We start from the raw sequence: 15701 nt of genomic DNA, 5'->3' as shown, positions 1-15701 counted from the left end.
CACTAAGCAAAATGCTTGTGATACTGGTGTATGATAGTGCTGCCAACAGTAATGGAGAAGGGGGCAGTAGGGCCAAGCTTGGGATGAAGTATGAGGAGCTCCGTCTTTGACATGTTACATGTTACGTTTGAGTCTGCGGGGGCCATTCCAGGATGATATAGGAGAGACATTCAGAGACTCTGGTCTGGACAGCAACTGTAAGGTCAAGGGTTGAAAGGTAAATTTGTGTGTCGTCAGCATAGATGTGATATTTGAAACCAAAAGATCTGATAAGGTTACCTAGTGAGCCTGTTTAAATAGAAAGAGAAGAGGTCCCAGAACATACACTAGGGCCATGCCCACAGGTTAGCAAACGAGACACTGAAAGATCAATGGGAGAGGTAAGAGGAGATTAAGGATAAAGTATGTTGTATAGGACGCACTACCTAATGTATTAAATGAAATGAGAATTTGACTACATAGTGGGTGCTGGAGAACAATGAAGAGACCCATAATCTCTCCTAAGGACAATATAGAACACACAAAGTGTTCCCCGCACTCCAAATAAATATGAGAAAGTAAGGGATAGTTGAAATACTGATGTGTATTAATGAGCAAAAGTAAATAACATAGAATTACACTGTGCATAAAGCGCAAATCACATGATAATGCTAACAAGAAAAGTGAGGGAAGTATTTCAACTATCACTTACTTTCTCGTATTGATATGGAGTGCGGGGAACACTTTGTGTGTTCTGTAAACATAAAGACCTTGATTTTGGCGGCATTAGTTATTTTGATGAGTGCTGTTTCAGTGGAGTAAGCAGTGTGGAAGCGAGATTGTAGATTAATGTAATACAGGTCTCTACAGAAATGAGGGGTAGATGGAGGTGATGAATTGGAGAACTTAGAAAGACTAAATGAGATGAGGTGATGGTCAGAGAAAGGAAACAGGCAAACAGAAAAGTCAGAGAAAGAACAGTTTTTCGTGAAAAACAGGTTCAGCTAGTGGCCATCCTTGTGGGTGCTGGCTGCTGTCTATTGGTGAAGGAGTTAGAGAAAATTGGAAGCAAAAGTGAGAGAGAGGTCATCAATATGGCAGTTGAAGCCCCCAAGGAAAAGATAAGAGAAGTCGGAGGAGAGAAAGAGCCAAGATTCAAAATCAGAGAGAAAGGGATGAGTAGAGGTAGGTGGGTGCTAGGTGACAGCTACCTGGAAAGGCAACAGAAAAGCTGGACAGCCTTAAATGAAGGAAAAGAGAGGGAGTCAAATGAAGGGTTCTCCGATTGAGGAGAGAAGTCCCACGCCTCCGCCCGTCATCTGGGCGTGGAGTGTGGGAGAAAGAAAGGTCCCCATAGGAGAGGGCTGCTTCCAGTGCAGAGTGTGAATGAGAGAGCCAAGTCTTTGTTATAGCAAAAAGGAGTGAGGAAAAAATAAGGAATGTACAGAAAGGAACTTGTTAGAAAGGGAACGTGCATTGCAAAGGGCACAGGAGAAAGGGAGAGGGGAGGTAGGCAGTGATTGGTATGAGGGTAGATTGGTTTACACCACGTGGAGGCCAAATTAGATGTGGAAGATGAGGATGGGAGCATGTAGAAATAAGATAGGGATAAGGTTTGGAAAATATCCCCAGAAGCAAGCAGTAGATATATAGAAATAAAGAGCACTTGTGAGAAGGATTTGTAGTAGCGTGTTCCAGTGCAGAGTGTATAGCTAAGTGGTGTGAAAGGGCGCTGATAGGAAAGGAGTTCATATGAACTGAGAAGTGTAGAAAAGGAGAGATGAGTTCAAGGAATCATGCGTATGGTAGAAAGAAATGTGCAGTTTGAAAAGAAGTGAGGATAGAGCAAACCCAAAGAATAGTAGAGGAGGCATGGTAGTGGTAGCAGTGCTAGATTAGTGTTGAAAGGTAGATGAGGGCTGGGCAGTGAAGATAAAGTTAAGATATGGGTAAAGAGCAAGATGCGAGGGATAAAATCAGTAATTGATAAATGGTGGAGCTGTAGAATATTGATCGAAGAGTTGTTCTTGGCTCAATAGCAGGAAGCAGTGTATTCTTGAGACTTGGATGAAAGCTATCCTCTTGTCCAATTTAGTTAAACTCCAGATTAACTGCTTGTCACTTAGAAACAGGCCACTTGCACTCAGGATAATGCAACTCACATTTCCATCTTCAGAGATATTCCCAATGTATAGGCCAGTCCTAATTTTATCCAACCCACAGGAAGCTATACACCAATCTGATTAACATACTAGAGAGATGGTTCAATGTATTATACCAATTAGAGACAGGCCATAGAAGATTCACAGAAGTAGACAAGTAGTAGAGATGGTTCAATTTAGCATACCAATTAGCAATACAAGTTAACGCCTGTGTACGTTAACCCGCAACGAAGCTTGATAAATCTGGCGGTAAGACTGCTGGTTATCATGTGAAATGCAAAAGGGAGCTAAGCCCACCAAACGATTGGAAAATTCAAAATGTAGCAAAAAAAGGTAATTTAATGACTAAACATGCACCAAAACGTTGGATGCAACTCTGACTCTTTAGTCATTAAATGACCTTTTTTGCTACATTGTGAATTTTTCAATCGTTTAGTGTGCTTGACTTGCTTTTGCATATTGCTACTCCTTGACCAGGATTTCTTGCTTTCAGCACCCATTTTTTCATTCTCTTTTACCCTAGACCCCCTTTTTAGGGCATCCCAAGTTACTTCACCTGATTCTCCCCTTTCTCTAGGTTATCATGTGAAGCCATGTTTTTCAGGAAAAGAAGTCATTATTGTAACTGTATAGCCCAATTCCAAATAAAGTTCCATATGAGCCAAAGAACATAGATTGTCTAAGCTTAACATAGTTTTTAAACATCCCTTCCTACATTTGTATTATGACTGTTATGAAATGCGATCTTCATTATCTTGAAGTACTTATTATGTATGCCCTCCTGCAAGAGCAGTGTTGCTTGTAATGCCTTGGATTCAAGGCTGAGGAAAAGAAGAGATCCAGCGCTCCATGGATTTCTGAATAAGAAAGATTTATTGTGCCACACAACGTTTCGACCTTATGGTCTTTATCAAGTGACTAGGCATACTTTGGAGTTTATGGCAGGTACTTCCTTGAACCAGCAGCACCAGTAAATTGTATGCATTTTTCTTTTTTGTGGAGTGCAGCCTTAAACCCTTTTACAGTTGGATTCAAGGCTCTCAGACTTTTCATGTCAATGGAAAACCACAAAAATGGCCTAGAGAATGAATGCTTGCCTCACAGATGGCAAAGGCGGATACTCTATTAAAACCATGTGTGCATATAAAAGTTTTGCTTCTCTATATGTGGAAAACAAAATAAACTTAAAATTGACAGTCTTAAAACAACTTCTGGTCAAATAACATCAATATCTTAGGAACAGGGTTCTAAGATGTGTACTGACAGATGTTTGTCTCTTAAACATTGCACATACACAACACAATAACTGTATTCAACTTTTACAACGTCTTCTAATAATGAAACATCTTAACAATAGTTATATGCTTTCTATGTTCTGGTAATAAAGAATTGTTAACCTTTGTTCTTAGAATAACATGTTTTTTTATGATCATGTTCTTATTTGACTATTTGTAAGGAGAACTAAAAGGAAAGTAACACAGAATAGCTGATTATTTTGTGCTTATCACAAATATTGTATATAGTTCTCATATCATCTCTTAGACGCCTCTTTTCTAATGTAAACAAATATAATTTAGCTAGCCTTTCATCACAAGTCAGATTTTCCATCCCCTTTATTAATTTGGTGGCTCTTCTCTGCACTTTTTCTAGTTCCATAAAGTATTTTTTATGGAGTGGTGCCAAAAACTGTACTCCATATTCAATTTTTATTAATCCGATTTTTTAAACTTTTGTTATATTCCTTATAATTCTGATGGTTGCAGAGCATTAAGCACACAACAGTGGCCTCGGCCAGGCTCCCTGCTTGCTCGCTGAGGCGCGCTGAGGTTCAGGGAAAGCGGGTGCTTTCCCTGGCCTTGCGGTTGCTTACCGCACGCACTGTCAGGGGGCTGTCAGGGGGCCGTCAGGGGGCGGGCCGGGGGCGGGCACGTCACTGGCCGGGGGCGGGCCAGTGACGTTACGGAGCTGGTTCGCCCTCATTGGGCGAACCGCTCACGTGACCGGCCTGTCGCGCCGGCAAGCGGGGGAATTTTAAATTCCCCTAAAACCTACGCTTCCGCGCGCTTGCGGAAGCATAGGTGAGCCCCTACTAAAGCCGCTCTAATTGCGGCTGTAGGGGCTCAGTGCTTTGCGGGAGCGCGCATTAGCGCGCTTCCGCCAGCAAGCAGGGAACATAGCCGAGGCCTTAAGAAGCACATGTACTGGTATCAGCAGAAAAGCAGACAGCAGATGTTGAACAGGCAGGAGCAGTGTAGTGTACATGTATGTCAAGGTTAGATCATTCAATATTGGGCATTTGCAGTATTAGCAGCTCTGTGTTACAGAACACTGAGTCTTAAGTAGTTCTCAAGCTATAGATTAGGATAAAAATGCAAACTGATCAATCCTCTATACATGACCACCAAAGTCTGTGACATGATAGTGGAGGGCAAGTCTCCCCCACTCAAGCCAATGTTTCTACAGTACATGCAGTTTATGGAAAGTGATGCATGCGGATATACTTGAGTTAGAGAGCTCTGAAAACACAAAGAGCATTTCTTAGATAGACAATGCTGAGACTGTACTGGAGTATTGAGATTACCATCTGATGACTGGTGTAAGAAATTAAAAGGGCAGAGATCTTTAAAAAAAAAAAAGCCCAAAGACAAAGATGTTAAGAGGTTTTAATGGACCAACAAAATCAAACAAAGAGACTGAGAAAAGAATTTGCATTATCAAAAGTGCTTTAAAAAAATATATAAGTTTACCCCTCTATATTTACTGGATTTTAAACTAGGTTGGAAGCTGTTTGTTTCATCTTTCAGTAAGCAAATTTCCTAGGCATACGTAAAATTAAAGCCAACTCTACCTTTATGATGGTTTTAGGCCGTTTCTTTATGTAAAGTCTTGGCTTTTCAATTGCAGGAAGGGGTGGGAGATTTCGGAGTTCCTTTAAGACGGCAGCAGCAGCTCTCCTCTTGGCTAGCTTCTTGCTATTCCCCTCGCCTTCTGCAGTGAACTCTCCCACTATTACTCTGATAACGAAGCTCTTCATGTGCGGTGGTCCACTTTCCTTGGTCACCTGCTCAAAAAAAAAAACCCCCGAAAAACAAGCAATGGCTCCATTTAAATACATCTTTTTTTTTTTTTTTTGTGACAGACATGCAAATCCAAATGCAGACACTAAAACAAAAAGTAGGATGGTAGCCATATTCCAACAAAGTGAATAAAATAGTTAATTGCAGGAGAGTAGATTTTATCAGCGTAATAATAAATATACAAAAATGTGTACCATATACAATATACAATATAATATTGTGACGGGGTCTCTTCCCTGTCTAAAGGCTTTGATGGAAAAATCTTATCATTAGCTACTGAGTCCAGCAGAGAGATGGTTAATCTGCAGCCTGAAGCAATTAATCAGTCTCTACCTGGCTCATTAGCAGACTTTAAAAACCCTGCAGTAGTGACTACGGGAATCACTCTGACCCAGAAACATACCCTGAACCACTATAGAGAGCAGCCTGCGTTTCAGACCTCTCCTGTCCAGGAAACAGCTAAACCTGGATCGCGCACAAGAAACCACCCTACACAAGACACACTGGACCGCTGTACAGAGCAGCCTGCCTTTGCACTGTTTCCCCTATTCTACCACAACCTGGACAAAGCCAAGGGCCCAAAGGTAAAACTTACCTCCCATTGGAGTAGTGTTTTATGGTTGGAAATGGGCTTAGCCTTCCAACCCTTAAATAGAGACTAGGAATGATGTTTGTCAGAACTCTTTGCTGCTCCTTTTTGACGACGCATAAGCTGTTTTTTTTTGGTTGTTTAAAATCGTCGTCTAGTAAAAGCCTATTTTGATTTCTCCTAAAAATATGTCTCATCTTTTAAAACCTATGCACACATCTCCTACACATATAAAAAGTAGTGTGTAATAAAATTATGATAGACTACAGGGAAATCCATTGAATACCCGAAACCCACCCTTGGCATTTCTGAACGCTCTTCTGTTGGTGTTAATGAGCACTCCAATCTGTACATTTGGCATTTAAACCAGCATCCTGATCATTAAATTGAGTTGCTAAACCTTTTAAGGACGTATTACTTTATTTTGTATGCAAAGTAAGGTTCCGTTGCTCCTCTCAGACCTTGTGAAGCTGCTTCTAACACAACTCTTATTTGCAGTACAGATTGTTACATCTCCATGGAACAGTGCTTTTTCATCAGGGGTTCCTAGGAACCCTTGGGTTCCCCAGGAATCTCTAAAGGGTTCCCTTTAGTAATTTTCAGGTAATTTGAAAATTGTACCAAATACAGAAACATTTTCAATGCATCTGATCTGACACACCATTGGAGAGGTTTGGGATTCCTAACAATGCATCAGATCTCAGACACACTATTGGAGAGGGTTGGGGTTACACAAAATGTCACAATATAATTAAAGGGTTCTTTAACCAAAAAAGATTGAAGACCACTGCCATGGAAACTTGCAAGTGCTCAGAAAGAATCAGAGGAAACAAGACATAATAGCTATCTTATGCAGAGCCTGAAGGACCCTTGCAAAAGAAAACACAACGTCTTGCTTGGGGGAAGACTGGAGAGCTCTGACTAGCCAGTCATATCTCCTGCACGTATACAGGGGGTAAAGGTAAAATGATGGAAAAATGTGTCCACTCCCAATAAAGTGTTCACTATAACAAGACAAATTTCCTTAGCCAATTTCAAATCCAGCTTTATCCCAAAGCACGCCACTGTATCTACCCTGCAATGAGATCCAGTGTGGAATGGAACTGGGACAACTTACTGGTGCAATATTCCTAGATTTTGCAAAGGCCTTTGATACTGTTGACCATATAATATTGTAAAATAAGCTTCAGTTCCCGGGAATAGGGGGAAACGGTTAAACTGGTTTCACTCCTACCTACCGGGTAGATGCCAACATGTGTCTATTTTGGGCTCTAACCCTTAGATTACTGTTTGGTCCTGCATGACCTTATTCTGGGGCTCCTACTCAGTTTTCAAATCGGGAGCCATGCTCAGACCGCGTTATAAGCGGATTCGCATTGTAGTGGATCGTGCTATAACGGGGTTGAGCTGTACAATACAAAACATGTATGCGGATGACACTCTCTTATATGTACACAGCCTTACCCGCTCTGACAATGGACACGTACTTCAATCTGATTTTTCAAGTACTTGTATACTGGATTTCCCAAAACAAACTGTTTTTAAACACTGACAAAACTAATTACAATATTATGGACTGAAGCTAATTTTTTACAGCTACCAACGACAGAGCTACAGATCTGACCAAATCTAACATCAACTTTGCCCCTGTCACTAGTTTTAAACATCTGTGCATATAGCTGGACTCCCATTTAACATTTGGGTTGCATATTGATATTCTCACATCCAAAACCTATGCCAAACTAGGTGTACTTTGCAGGAACAAATCCTTTCTAAACCCATTGGTCATAAAGTGCATCACACAGAAGATGCTAATGCTAATTATAGACTACGATGGATATAATTAAGTAATAATCCCCGAAGAACAGGGCATTACTGGCCAATAATGCCCTGGCTGGAAGAGTTGAAAGTCCGAGGTGAAGCCGAGGGACTTTAACCCAGCCAGGGCATTATTGGCCAGTAATGCCCTGTTCTGAGGGGATTATTACTATTATAGGCTAAATGTAGGCTTTTTTCATAAATAATAGACACTTATGTAAAGATATATAGATTTTTTTTTATTAAAATAAAATGGTAAATACATTAAAGCACCTCTATATATGCTTACACTGCAGCTATCTATATCCACACACTGCCGCCCCCTCTGTGTGTACACACACACACACAACACAGCACCTCCACACACACACACACACACACACATAGCAGCTCAACACAACACAGCAGCTCTACATACACACACGAGCTCTATACATATACATACATATACATACACACACACACACACACACACACACACACACACACACACACACACACACACACACACACCAGCACAACACACACACACTGAAGCTTTATACATACACACATACACACACACACAGCAGCTCTACACATACACACACACAGCAGCTCAACACACAACACAGTAGCTCTACACACACACACAAACTGATGCTACACACACATGCTACACCCATAAACGCTGCTGCTGACACGGAGACACACACACACACAGCAGCAGCAGCTCTACACACACACAACACCTCTACACACAAACAGCAGCTCTACACACACACACAAACTTCTGCTACACATAAACTGTGCTGCTGCACACACATGCTACACCCATGAACACTGCTGCTGACACACACACACACACACGCGAGCTCTATACACACACACACACACACACACACACACACACACACACACACACACACACACACACACACACACACACACACACACTGGAGCTTTATACACACAAACACACACACACTGGAGCTCTATACACACACACACACACACACACACACACACACACACAGAACCTCTACACACAAACTCTGCTGCTGCTAAACACATATACAACAGCACAGCACACAAACACACACACTTCTGCAACACCCATAAACACTGCTACTGACACACACACTGCAGCCACAAACAAACTGCAGACAGCCACTTACTTCTTTGCAGACTCCTTTCTCTCTCCCCCCTCCCCCTTCCCAATTCAACTGAATCTGCTCAGTCAATCTCAGTCAGCTCGGGGGAGGTGCCAACCCGTGGCTGATACTTCCTGACCAATCCCCTGCCCTGTCTCAGAGCTGTTGCTGCTAATGTCCAATCCCCCGCCCTGTCTCAGAGCTGTTCTGAAAGCTGATTGGCTGGAAATACAAACATTGAAAATGAACACATTTCACAGCTGCAAAAATTACGGGCATTACTGATTGGATAATGTCCGGAATTTTAACCAATCAGAGAGCAGGGATTTCAATAATGCCCGGAATTTTACTGCTTTAGCCTATAATATATATTACAGAACCCCAAACTCACTTTAGCAAACTAGACACACTACGTAACTCAACATTTTTCCTGTCTTGCCTTCAAATACTTTCTGGGCAAGTAAATCTGATCAAGCTCCTCACCCCTTCCACAAGCAACACTTATCACCTGAAATCTGACTCAAAAAAACTGTTCTCTGTCCCAAGATTCAACAAAGAATCCGGTCGCTGTTCCTTCTGTAACCATGCACCCCACATCTGGAACAACCTACCACAGACTCTCAAAGCTGCCTTCAGTTTAAGTTCTTTCAAGACTTCAGCTGTCTCTCATTTTAATCTGGTCTGTAACTGTTAAATACGAGCATAACAATTATTGTCTCTAATTGTACATGAAATGTCTGTAAATATTACGTAATGTTGTATTGCAAAATATGCACAGGACATACTTGAAAACGAGAGATCACTCTCAATGTATTATTTCCCGGTAAAACATCTTATAAACAAATAAAAATTATTCTAGACCAATGTTGCAGCAGGAAAATTGAACTAGTGAGGTGACATTGAGGAGAGAGAGGGTGTGTGGTAAATGAAGTCAGCGAGGGTGATGTAGGAACTCCCTATCATAGCCTGGGCTGCAAACATGGGGATAGAGCCGGGACGAGCCAGGAGAGCCTGGCTGGCAGTTTGGCTCACCCTACAATCGGGCCCAACTTCCCCGTCGGCCGTCCGATTTCCTCCACTGCAACCAACCTCATGCATTCGGCTGATGCTGGAAGTTAGACTCGCCCAACTTCCGAATCCGTTCGTGAAGCCCCAGCTCCCATCCGACGTGGGACATGGAGGACATCCTCAGGATGGGAGGGAAAAAAGGGGGGGAGAGAGAAATGGAGAGAGCTGAGAGAGATGGTGGAGGAGAGAGCGGGGAGAGGGGAGAGAGAGGGGGGGAGTTGGGAGAGAGGGGGGGGAGGCAGAGAGAGGGGGAGGAGAGAGAGGGGGAGAAGGGATTGGGAGAGGGTGGGAGGTATGGGGAGAGGGTGGGAGGGGATGATGGGCAGAGGGGTTGAAGGGCGGATTGTAACGCTTGCGCGAGCCCACAATCAAGACCTGACCCCGGCACTGAGGTGTGAAGGACTGTGCCACACACCCACAGTAGCGGGGGCGAGCCCAGAAGGTGGTTTGTAGCGTTGCTGGGTCTGGGTATGTAGAAAGTGTTAATCCAATACTTGCCGGGGTCCGTGGGCTGGAGAGGTACACGTAGTTAGAGTCCGTAAGCCTGTGGTCTGGGGTTGGAGAGGTACTCGTAGTCGTTATCCGTATGCCAGGGGTCAAGAGCCAGAGAGAATCCAAATGCAAAGCCAGGTCGGTACACGAGAGGTTAACTGCAGAGAACAAGACAAGACTGGGCTGGACAAGACAGGCACAAGCAAAGGCTACACAAGGTTATGTTCAGCAAGGTATGACAGGAAGAGGAAGTTTCTTATAGGAGACAGGAACCAGTAAGAGAAAGGGCGGAGTGGAGGCGGAGCCTCTGCAGATGCAAAGGATAGGCAGAAGGAGACAAGGGCTCACAGCAATGTTAACTCGCAGCTGGGGCTCGTTGCGCGATGTCACGCGTGCATGCCGCGCGCAGCGGAGGCGCGGCGTGACCGAGGGGGCGGAGCTAAGGTTTGTGACCTGGTAGAAGAGGAGCGGGTGCGCACGCACTCTGTAAACAGAGCGGGGGTGCGCTCACCAGCGGGGGGCAGATCGGATGGAACCGGCCGCTGCAGTACTGTGTTGTAGAGAGGAGGAACCGCGCTGCAAGGGACGCAATCCCCAAATCCTCACAGTACCCCCCCCCCCCCCTTGAGTATCGAACTCCGGACGATCCATAAATGGCACCTGGCGTGGAAGCGTCTGAGCAAGCCGGGAGCGTGAATCTGGTCACTGGAGACCCAAGAACGTTCTTCAGGACAGAAACCCCTCCAGTGTACAAGGAACTGCACCTTTCCTCTGGAGATTCTCTCCGGTTTGAGAGTCCAGAATTTTGTCCAAAATATCGAAGGAATTTGCTGCAATGATAAATCTTGAAGGAAGAATATTCTCTGGAAGGTCGTCGGATCGGTCTTCGGAAATGAATTGACGGGACAAAGCATCGGCCTTCAAATTCTTTGTACCAGGAATTTAAGAGATTACATAGTTGAATCTTGAGAAAAAAAGAGCCCAGCGAGCTTGACGGGAACCAAGGCGTCGAGCACTTTCAATATACAATAAATTCTTGTGGTCAGTAAGAATAAGGATCGGTTTCTCGGTACCTTCAAGAAGGTGTCTCCACTCTTGGAGTGCAAGTTGGATAGCCAAAAGTTCTCTATAACCTACATCATAGTTCATCTCCGCGGGGGAGAATATCTTGGAAAAGTAGCCGCATGGATGCAGGTGATCTTGAGGAGAACGTCTTTGGGAGAGCACTGCCCCGGCTCCAATATCCGAAGCATCGACCTCCAACGTGAAGGGAAGGGAGGGGGAGGGGTGGTTGCAAAATGGGAGCGGTGGTGAAGGCCTTCTTTAAAGACTCGAAAGCAAGACCAGCCTCCGGAGGTCAGGAGGAAGGATCAGCATCTTTCTTGGTCAAAGCGGTAATAGGAGCAACCAGTGTGGAGAATTTATGGATGAACTTACGATAATAATTGGCAAAGCCAAGGAATCGCTGGATGGCTTTAAGCGACGTGGGCTGGGGCCAATCTAATACCGCCTTTAGTTTCTCAGGATCCATGGAAAATCCCTTCTCGGAGATTATATAACCCAGGAAGGAAGTAGAATTTTTATGAAACATACATTTCTCCATCTTGGCATACAGACGATTCTGACGAAGTCAAGAGAGTACTAGCTTGGTATGCTGGATATGTTCAGGCAAGGATTTAGAAAAAATTAGTATATCATCAAGGTATACAATGACGAATAAATTGAGAACATCCCGAAAAACCTCGTTAACAAACTCCTGAAAGACCGCAGGGGCGTTACAGAGTCCAAACGGCATTACTAGGTACCCATAATGGCCGTCGCGGGTGTTAAAGGCCGTTTTCCATTTGTCTCCTTCCCTGATGCGTATCAGGTTGTAGGCACCCCGGAGATCAAGTTTGGAGAAAATGGAGGCACCTTGTAGACGGTCAAACAATTCAGATATGAGTGGTAAAGGGTAACGGTTCTTCTGTGTTATCTTATTCAAGCCTCTATAATCTATGCAGGGGCGAAGAGATCCGTCCGTTTTCTTTACAAAGAAGAACCCTGCCCCAGCAGGAGAGGTGGAGTTCTTAATAAAGCCTTTTTTTAAGTTCTCCTGGATATACTTGGACATGGCTCGGGACTCTGGAAGGTACAGGGGGTAAGACTTGCCTTTAGGCAGAACGGCACCAGGAATCAGATCAATGGGACAATCGAAGGGACGATGTGGAGGAAGAATCTCTGAACGGACCTTGTCGAAAACATCAATAAACTCATGGTAGACTTCTGGAAGGCACCCTTTGGAAGGACCCGCAGTCTCTAAACTGGCAAGAGAGAGTGAAGTGAGGACACAAGGAATGGCACATGGGGTAGACCAACGTATGGGTTGTTTATCAGTCCAGTCAATCACGGGATTGTGCAGTTGTAACCAGGGGAGGCCCAAGATTACCTGTACAGATGGTGAATGAATGACGTCCAACGAGATTTGTTCCTTGTGTCCATCCTTGGTGGAAAGGGTGAAGATCACGGACTCCAGGGTGATAAAGGCAGGCTGGAGTGGATGACCGTCTATCGCTTCGAGTCCTATGGGAGTGGACTTCCCAAGCAGTGGGATCCGGTGTTTTATTGCAAAATTCTGATCCACGAAATTTCCTCCAGACCCAGAGTCGATGAAGGCAAGTGCAGAAATATGAAAGTCCGTACCCTCCATTATGATAGGTAGAAGGATCCTTTTGGCATATTTTTCTTGGAAGGAGGACAAGAAGATATGGTATCCAAAGAAACTCCATCATACCTTATAGGCCGCTGGCGTTCTCCCGGACGCGTAGGACAGTGGTACGCCAAATGACCAGCTAGGCCACAATAAAGACATAGCCCCTCGCTTCTCCGGTGCTGCTTTTCTGTAAAGGACAAATGGTGAATACCCAGCGGCATGGGGTCTGGCGCTTCGGGAACTGGAACAAAAGAAGGAGAGAGAGTAGGAGAGATAGGTATAGGTACCGGCGTACATGTAGTCCGGCGTTCACTTCATCTCTCTTGGAGGCGTTGATCCACCCGTATACATGTAGAGATCAGATCCTCCAGGGCAGTGGGTCTTTCACGTGCAGCCAATTGATCTTTCACGGAGTCAGAGAGGCCATGCCAGAAGGCTGCAGTTAAAGCCTTGTTGTTCCAACCGGTTTCCGTGGCAATAGTCCGAAATTCAAGAGCGTACTTCGCGATGGTCCAGTGGCCCTGGGTGATATGGAAAAGAGAAGAGGCCGCAGTAGCCTCGTGGCCAGGAGTGTCAAAAACCTGCTGAAACTTTTTTTTGAAAGAAATAAAGTTCTGCGTGAGTTCAGGCATTAACTCCCAGATAGGAGATGCCCAGGCCAGTGCGTCTCCGGTTAACAATGCAATGATATAAGCCACTTTAGACCTATCGGTAGGGAAGCGAGAAGGGGTTAATTCAAAGTGGATGTCACATTGGATTAGAAAGCCTCGGCATCCTAGGGGTTCACCCGCATACCGATTGGGTGTCGGAAGACGTGGTTCCTGGGGTATGTTTCCCACTAGAGTAGCAGCAGTTGTGGTTTGGCCCACCTCAGGGGGGTCAATGTTTGTTGGGCTGAACATACTGTAACGCTTGCGCGAGCCCACAAACAAGACCTGACCCCGGCACTGAGGTGGGAAGGACTGTGCCACACACCCACAGTAGCGGGGGCGAGCCCAGAATGTGGTTTGTAGCGTTGCTGGGTCTGGGTATGTAGAAAGAGTTAATCCAATACTTACTGGGGTCCGTGGGCTGGAGAGGTACACGTAGTTGGAGTCCGTAAGCCTGTGGTCTGGGGTTGGAGAGGTACTCATCGTCGTTATCCGTATGCCAGGGGTCAAGAGCCAGAGAGAATCCAAATGCAAAGCCAGGTCGGTACACGAGAGGTTAACTGCAGAGAACAAGACAAGACTGGGCTGGACAAGACAGGCACACGCAAAGGCTACACAAAGTTATGTTCAGCAAGGTATGACAGGAAGAGGCAGTTTCTTATAGGAGACCGGAACCAGTAAGAGAAGGGGCGGAGTGGAGGCGGAGCCTCTGCAGATGCAAAGGATAGGCTGCAGGAGACAAGGGCTCACAGCAATCTTCACTCGCAGCTGGGGCTCGTTGCGCGACGTCACTCGTGCACGCCGAGCGCAGCGTGACCGAGGGGGCGGAGCTAAGGTCTGTGACCTGGTAGAAGAGGAGCGGGTGCGCACTGCGCTCTGTAAACAGAGCGGGGGAGCGCGCACCAGCGGGGGGAAGATCGGAGGCAGCAGCCGCTGCAATACTGTGTTGTAGAGAGGAGGAACCGCGCCGCAAGGGACGCAATCCCTGAATCCTCACACGGATGGAGAGAGGGGAGAGAGAGAGGGGGAGAGAGAGGGGGAGGGGAGAGAGAGGGGGAGTGGGAGAGGGAGTGAGGGGAGAAAGGAATTGAGGGGAGAAAAGGAGGGGAGAAAGGGACGGGTGGGAAAAGAGGAGAGAGAATAAATAAAGTAGTGGTTTAAAACCTTTTTTTGTTAAGGAGAGAGAGGATTTGGCAGACCCCGTGTCATGGTATCATGTTGTGGCCCTGCTGATTTAGGATCTCCAGTATACCCTGGTCTGGCCTGAGACCAGGAAGGTACCACCGTGCACCAACGATTCCACACAGGGGTAGCGCTACTCCACACACTTTGGGTGGGCACTGTTCTGTAAACACTGGGTGGTTAGGTGCCCAGGGCACCCTAAGTACTTTGGGGGAACCCCACCGGGGTGTTGAACATTGTGTTGGGATCATAGTGTTGGGGGGGGACGTGTGTTGGGGGTATTATTGTTATAAGTGTGTCAGTAAACAGTTATATTATACCTGTGTGTGTATTACTCATCACTGTAATTGGTTCCTGTTTTCAACATCTGCTGGCATATTAACATGTCATGAAGGTTCCCTATGCTTCTCCAATTGCAAGAAAGAAAAGTGCTGCAGTATAAACAGGACTGGAAATGGGGGGGGGGGGGGGGAAGAAGGGGAAGGATGACATCTACCTACTTACGGAGATCAACAAAAAATCTAGATAAAATAAGAAAATTGGCTAATTCAAATTATATATGTACCATTTAACTTTTAAGATATATTTATTTTAATTTTTATTAATATAGTCCTGCTAGCACCACCTATTGACCAAGTAACAAACTAGTTTTCATACAGTACAGATGTAGTCAACTTTACTGTCTCCGACACCGCAACTGCATGTGATGAGATAACCGTACCCCAACCTTAAGTAGCAGTGGTCGGACAGTAAAGTTGGCTACATCTAAGATTCTCACAGCAGGGTCCCTGCTATGAATGGGAACACCCTGCTGTGGTAATTACTAGTGAAGCCAAGCTCCTCGCTTACCTCAGGTGCG

At 45.2% G+C, this 15701-nt stretch overlaps 1 protein-coding gene across 15 annotated transcripts in view; it reads right to left on the bottom strand.

Moving 5' to 3' along the window:
* The window catches only part of STAU2 (staufen double-stranded RNA binding protein 2), a 414157-nt gene that overhangs the window by 233110 nt on the left and 165346 nt on the right, over nucleotides 1–15701 (bottom strand). For 14 of the 15 annotated variants that reach the window (XR_012797298.1, XM_075583378.1, XM_075583368.1 and 11 more), the window contains one exon: nucleotides 4990–5202. The exons of the other annotated variant lie outside the window; for it this stretch is intronic. Coding sequence is in view for 13 of the 14 variants with exons in the window: in XM_075583378.1 (XP_075439493.1) it covers nucleotides 4990–5202 (213 nt within the window). In the remaining variant the exon portion in view is untranslated. The remainder of the gene's footprint in view (nucleotides 1–4989; nucleotides 5203–15701) is intronic. 15 annotated transcript variants of the gene reach the window in all.

This window comes from Ascaphus truei, chromosome 2 (assembly GCF_040206685.1).
Source record: "Ascaphus truei isolate aAscTru1 chromosome 2, aAscTru1.hap1, whole genome shotgun sequence".
In the NCBI taxonomy this organism is placed as follows: domain Eukaryota; kingdom Metazoa; phylum Chordata; class Amphibia; order Anura; family Ascaphidae; genus Ascaphus; species Ascaphus truei.
Note: the sequence above shows the minus strand (reverse complement) of the source record. Positions and strands in the feature narration are given on the sequence as shown.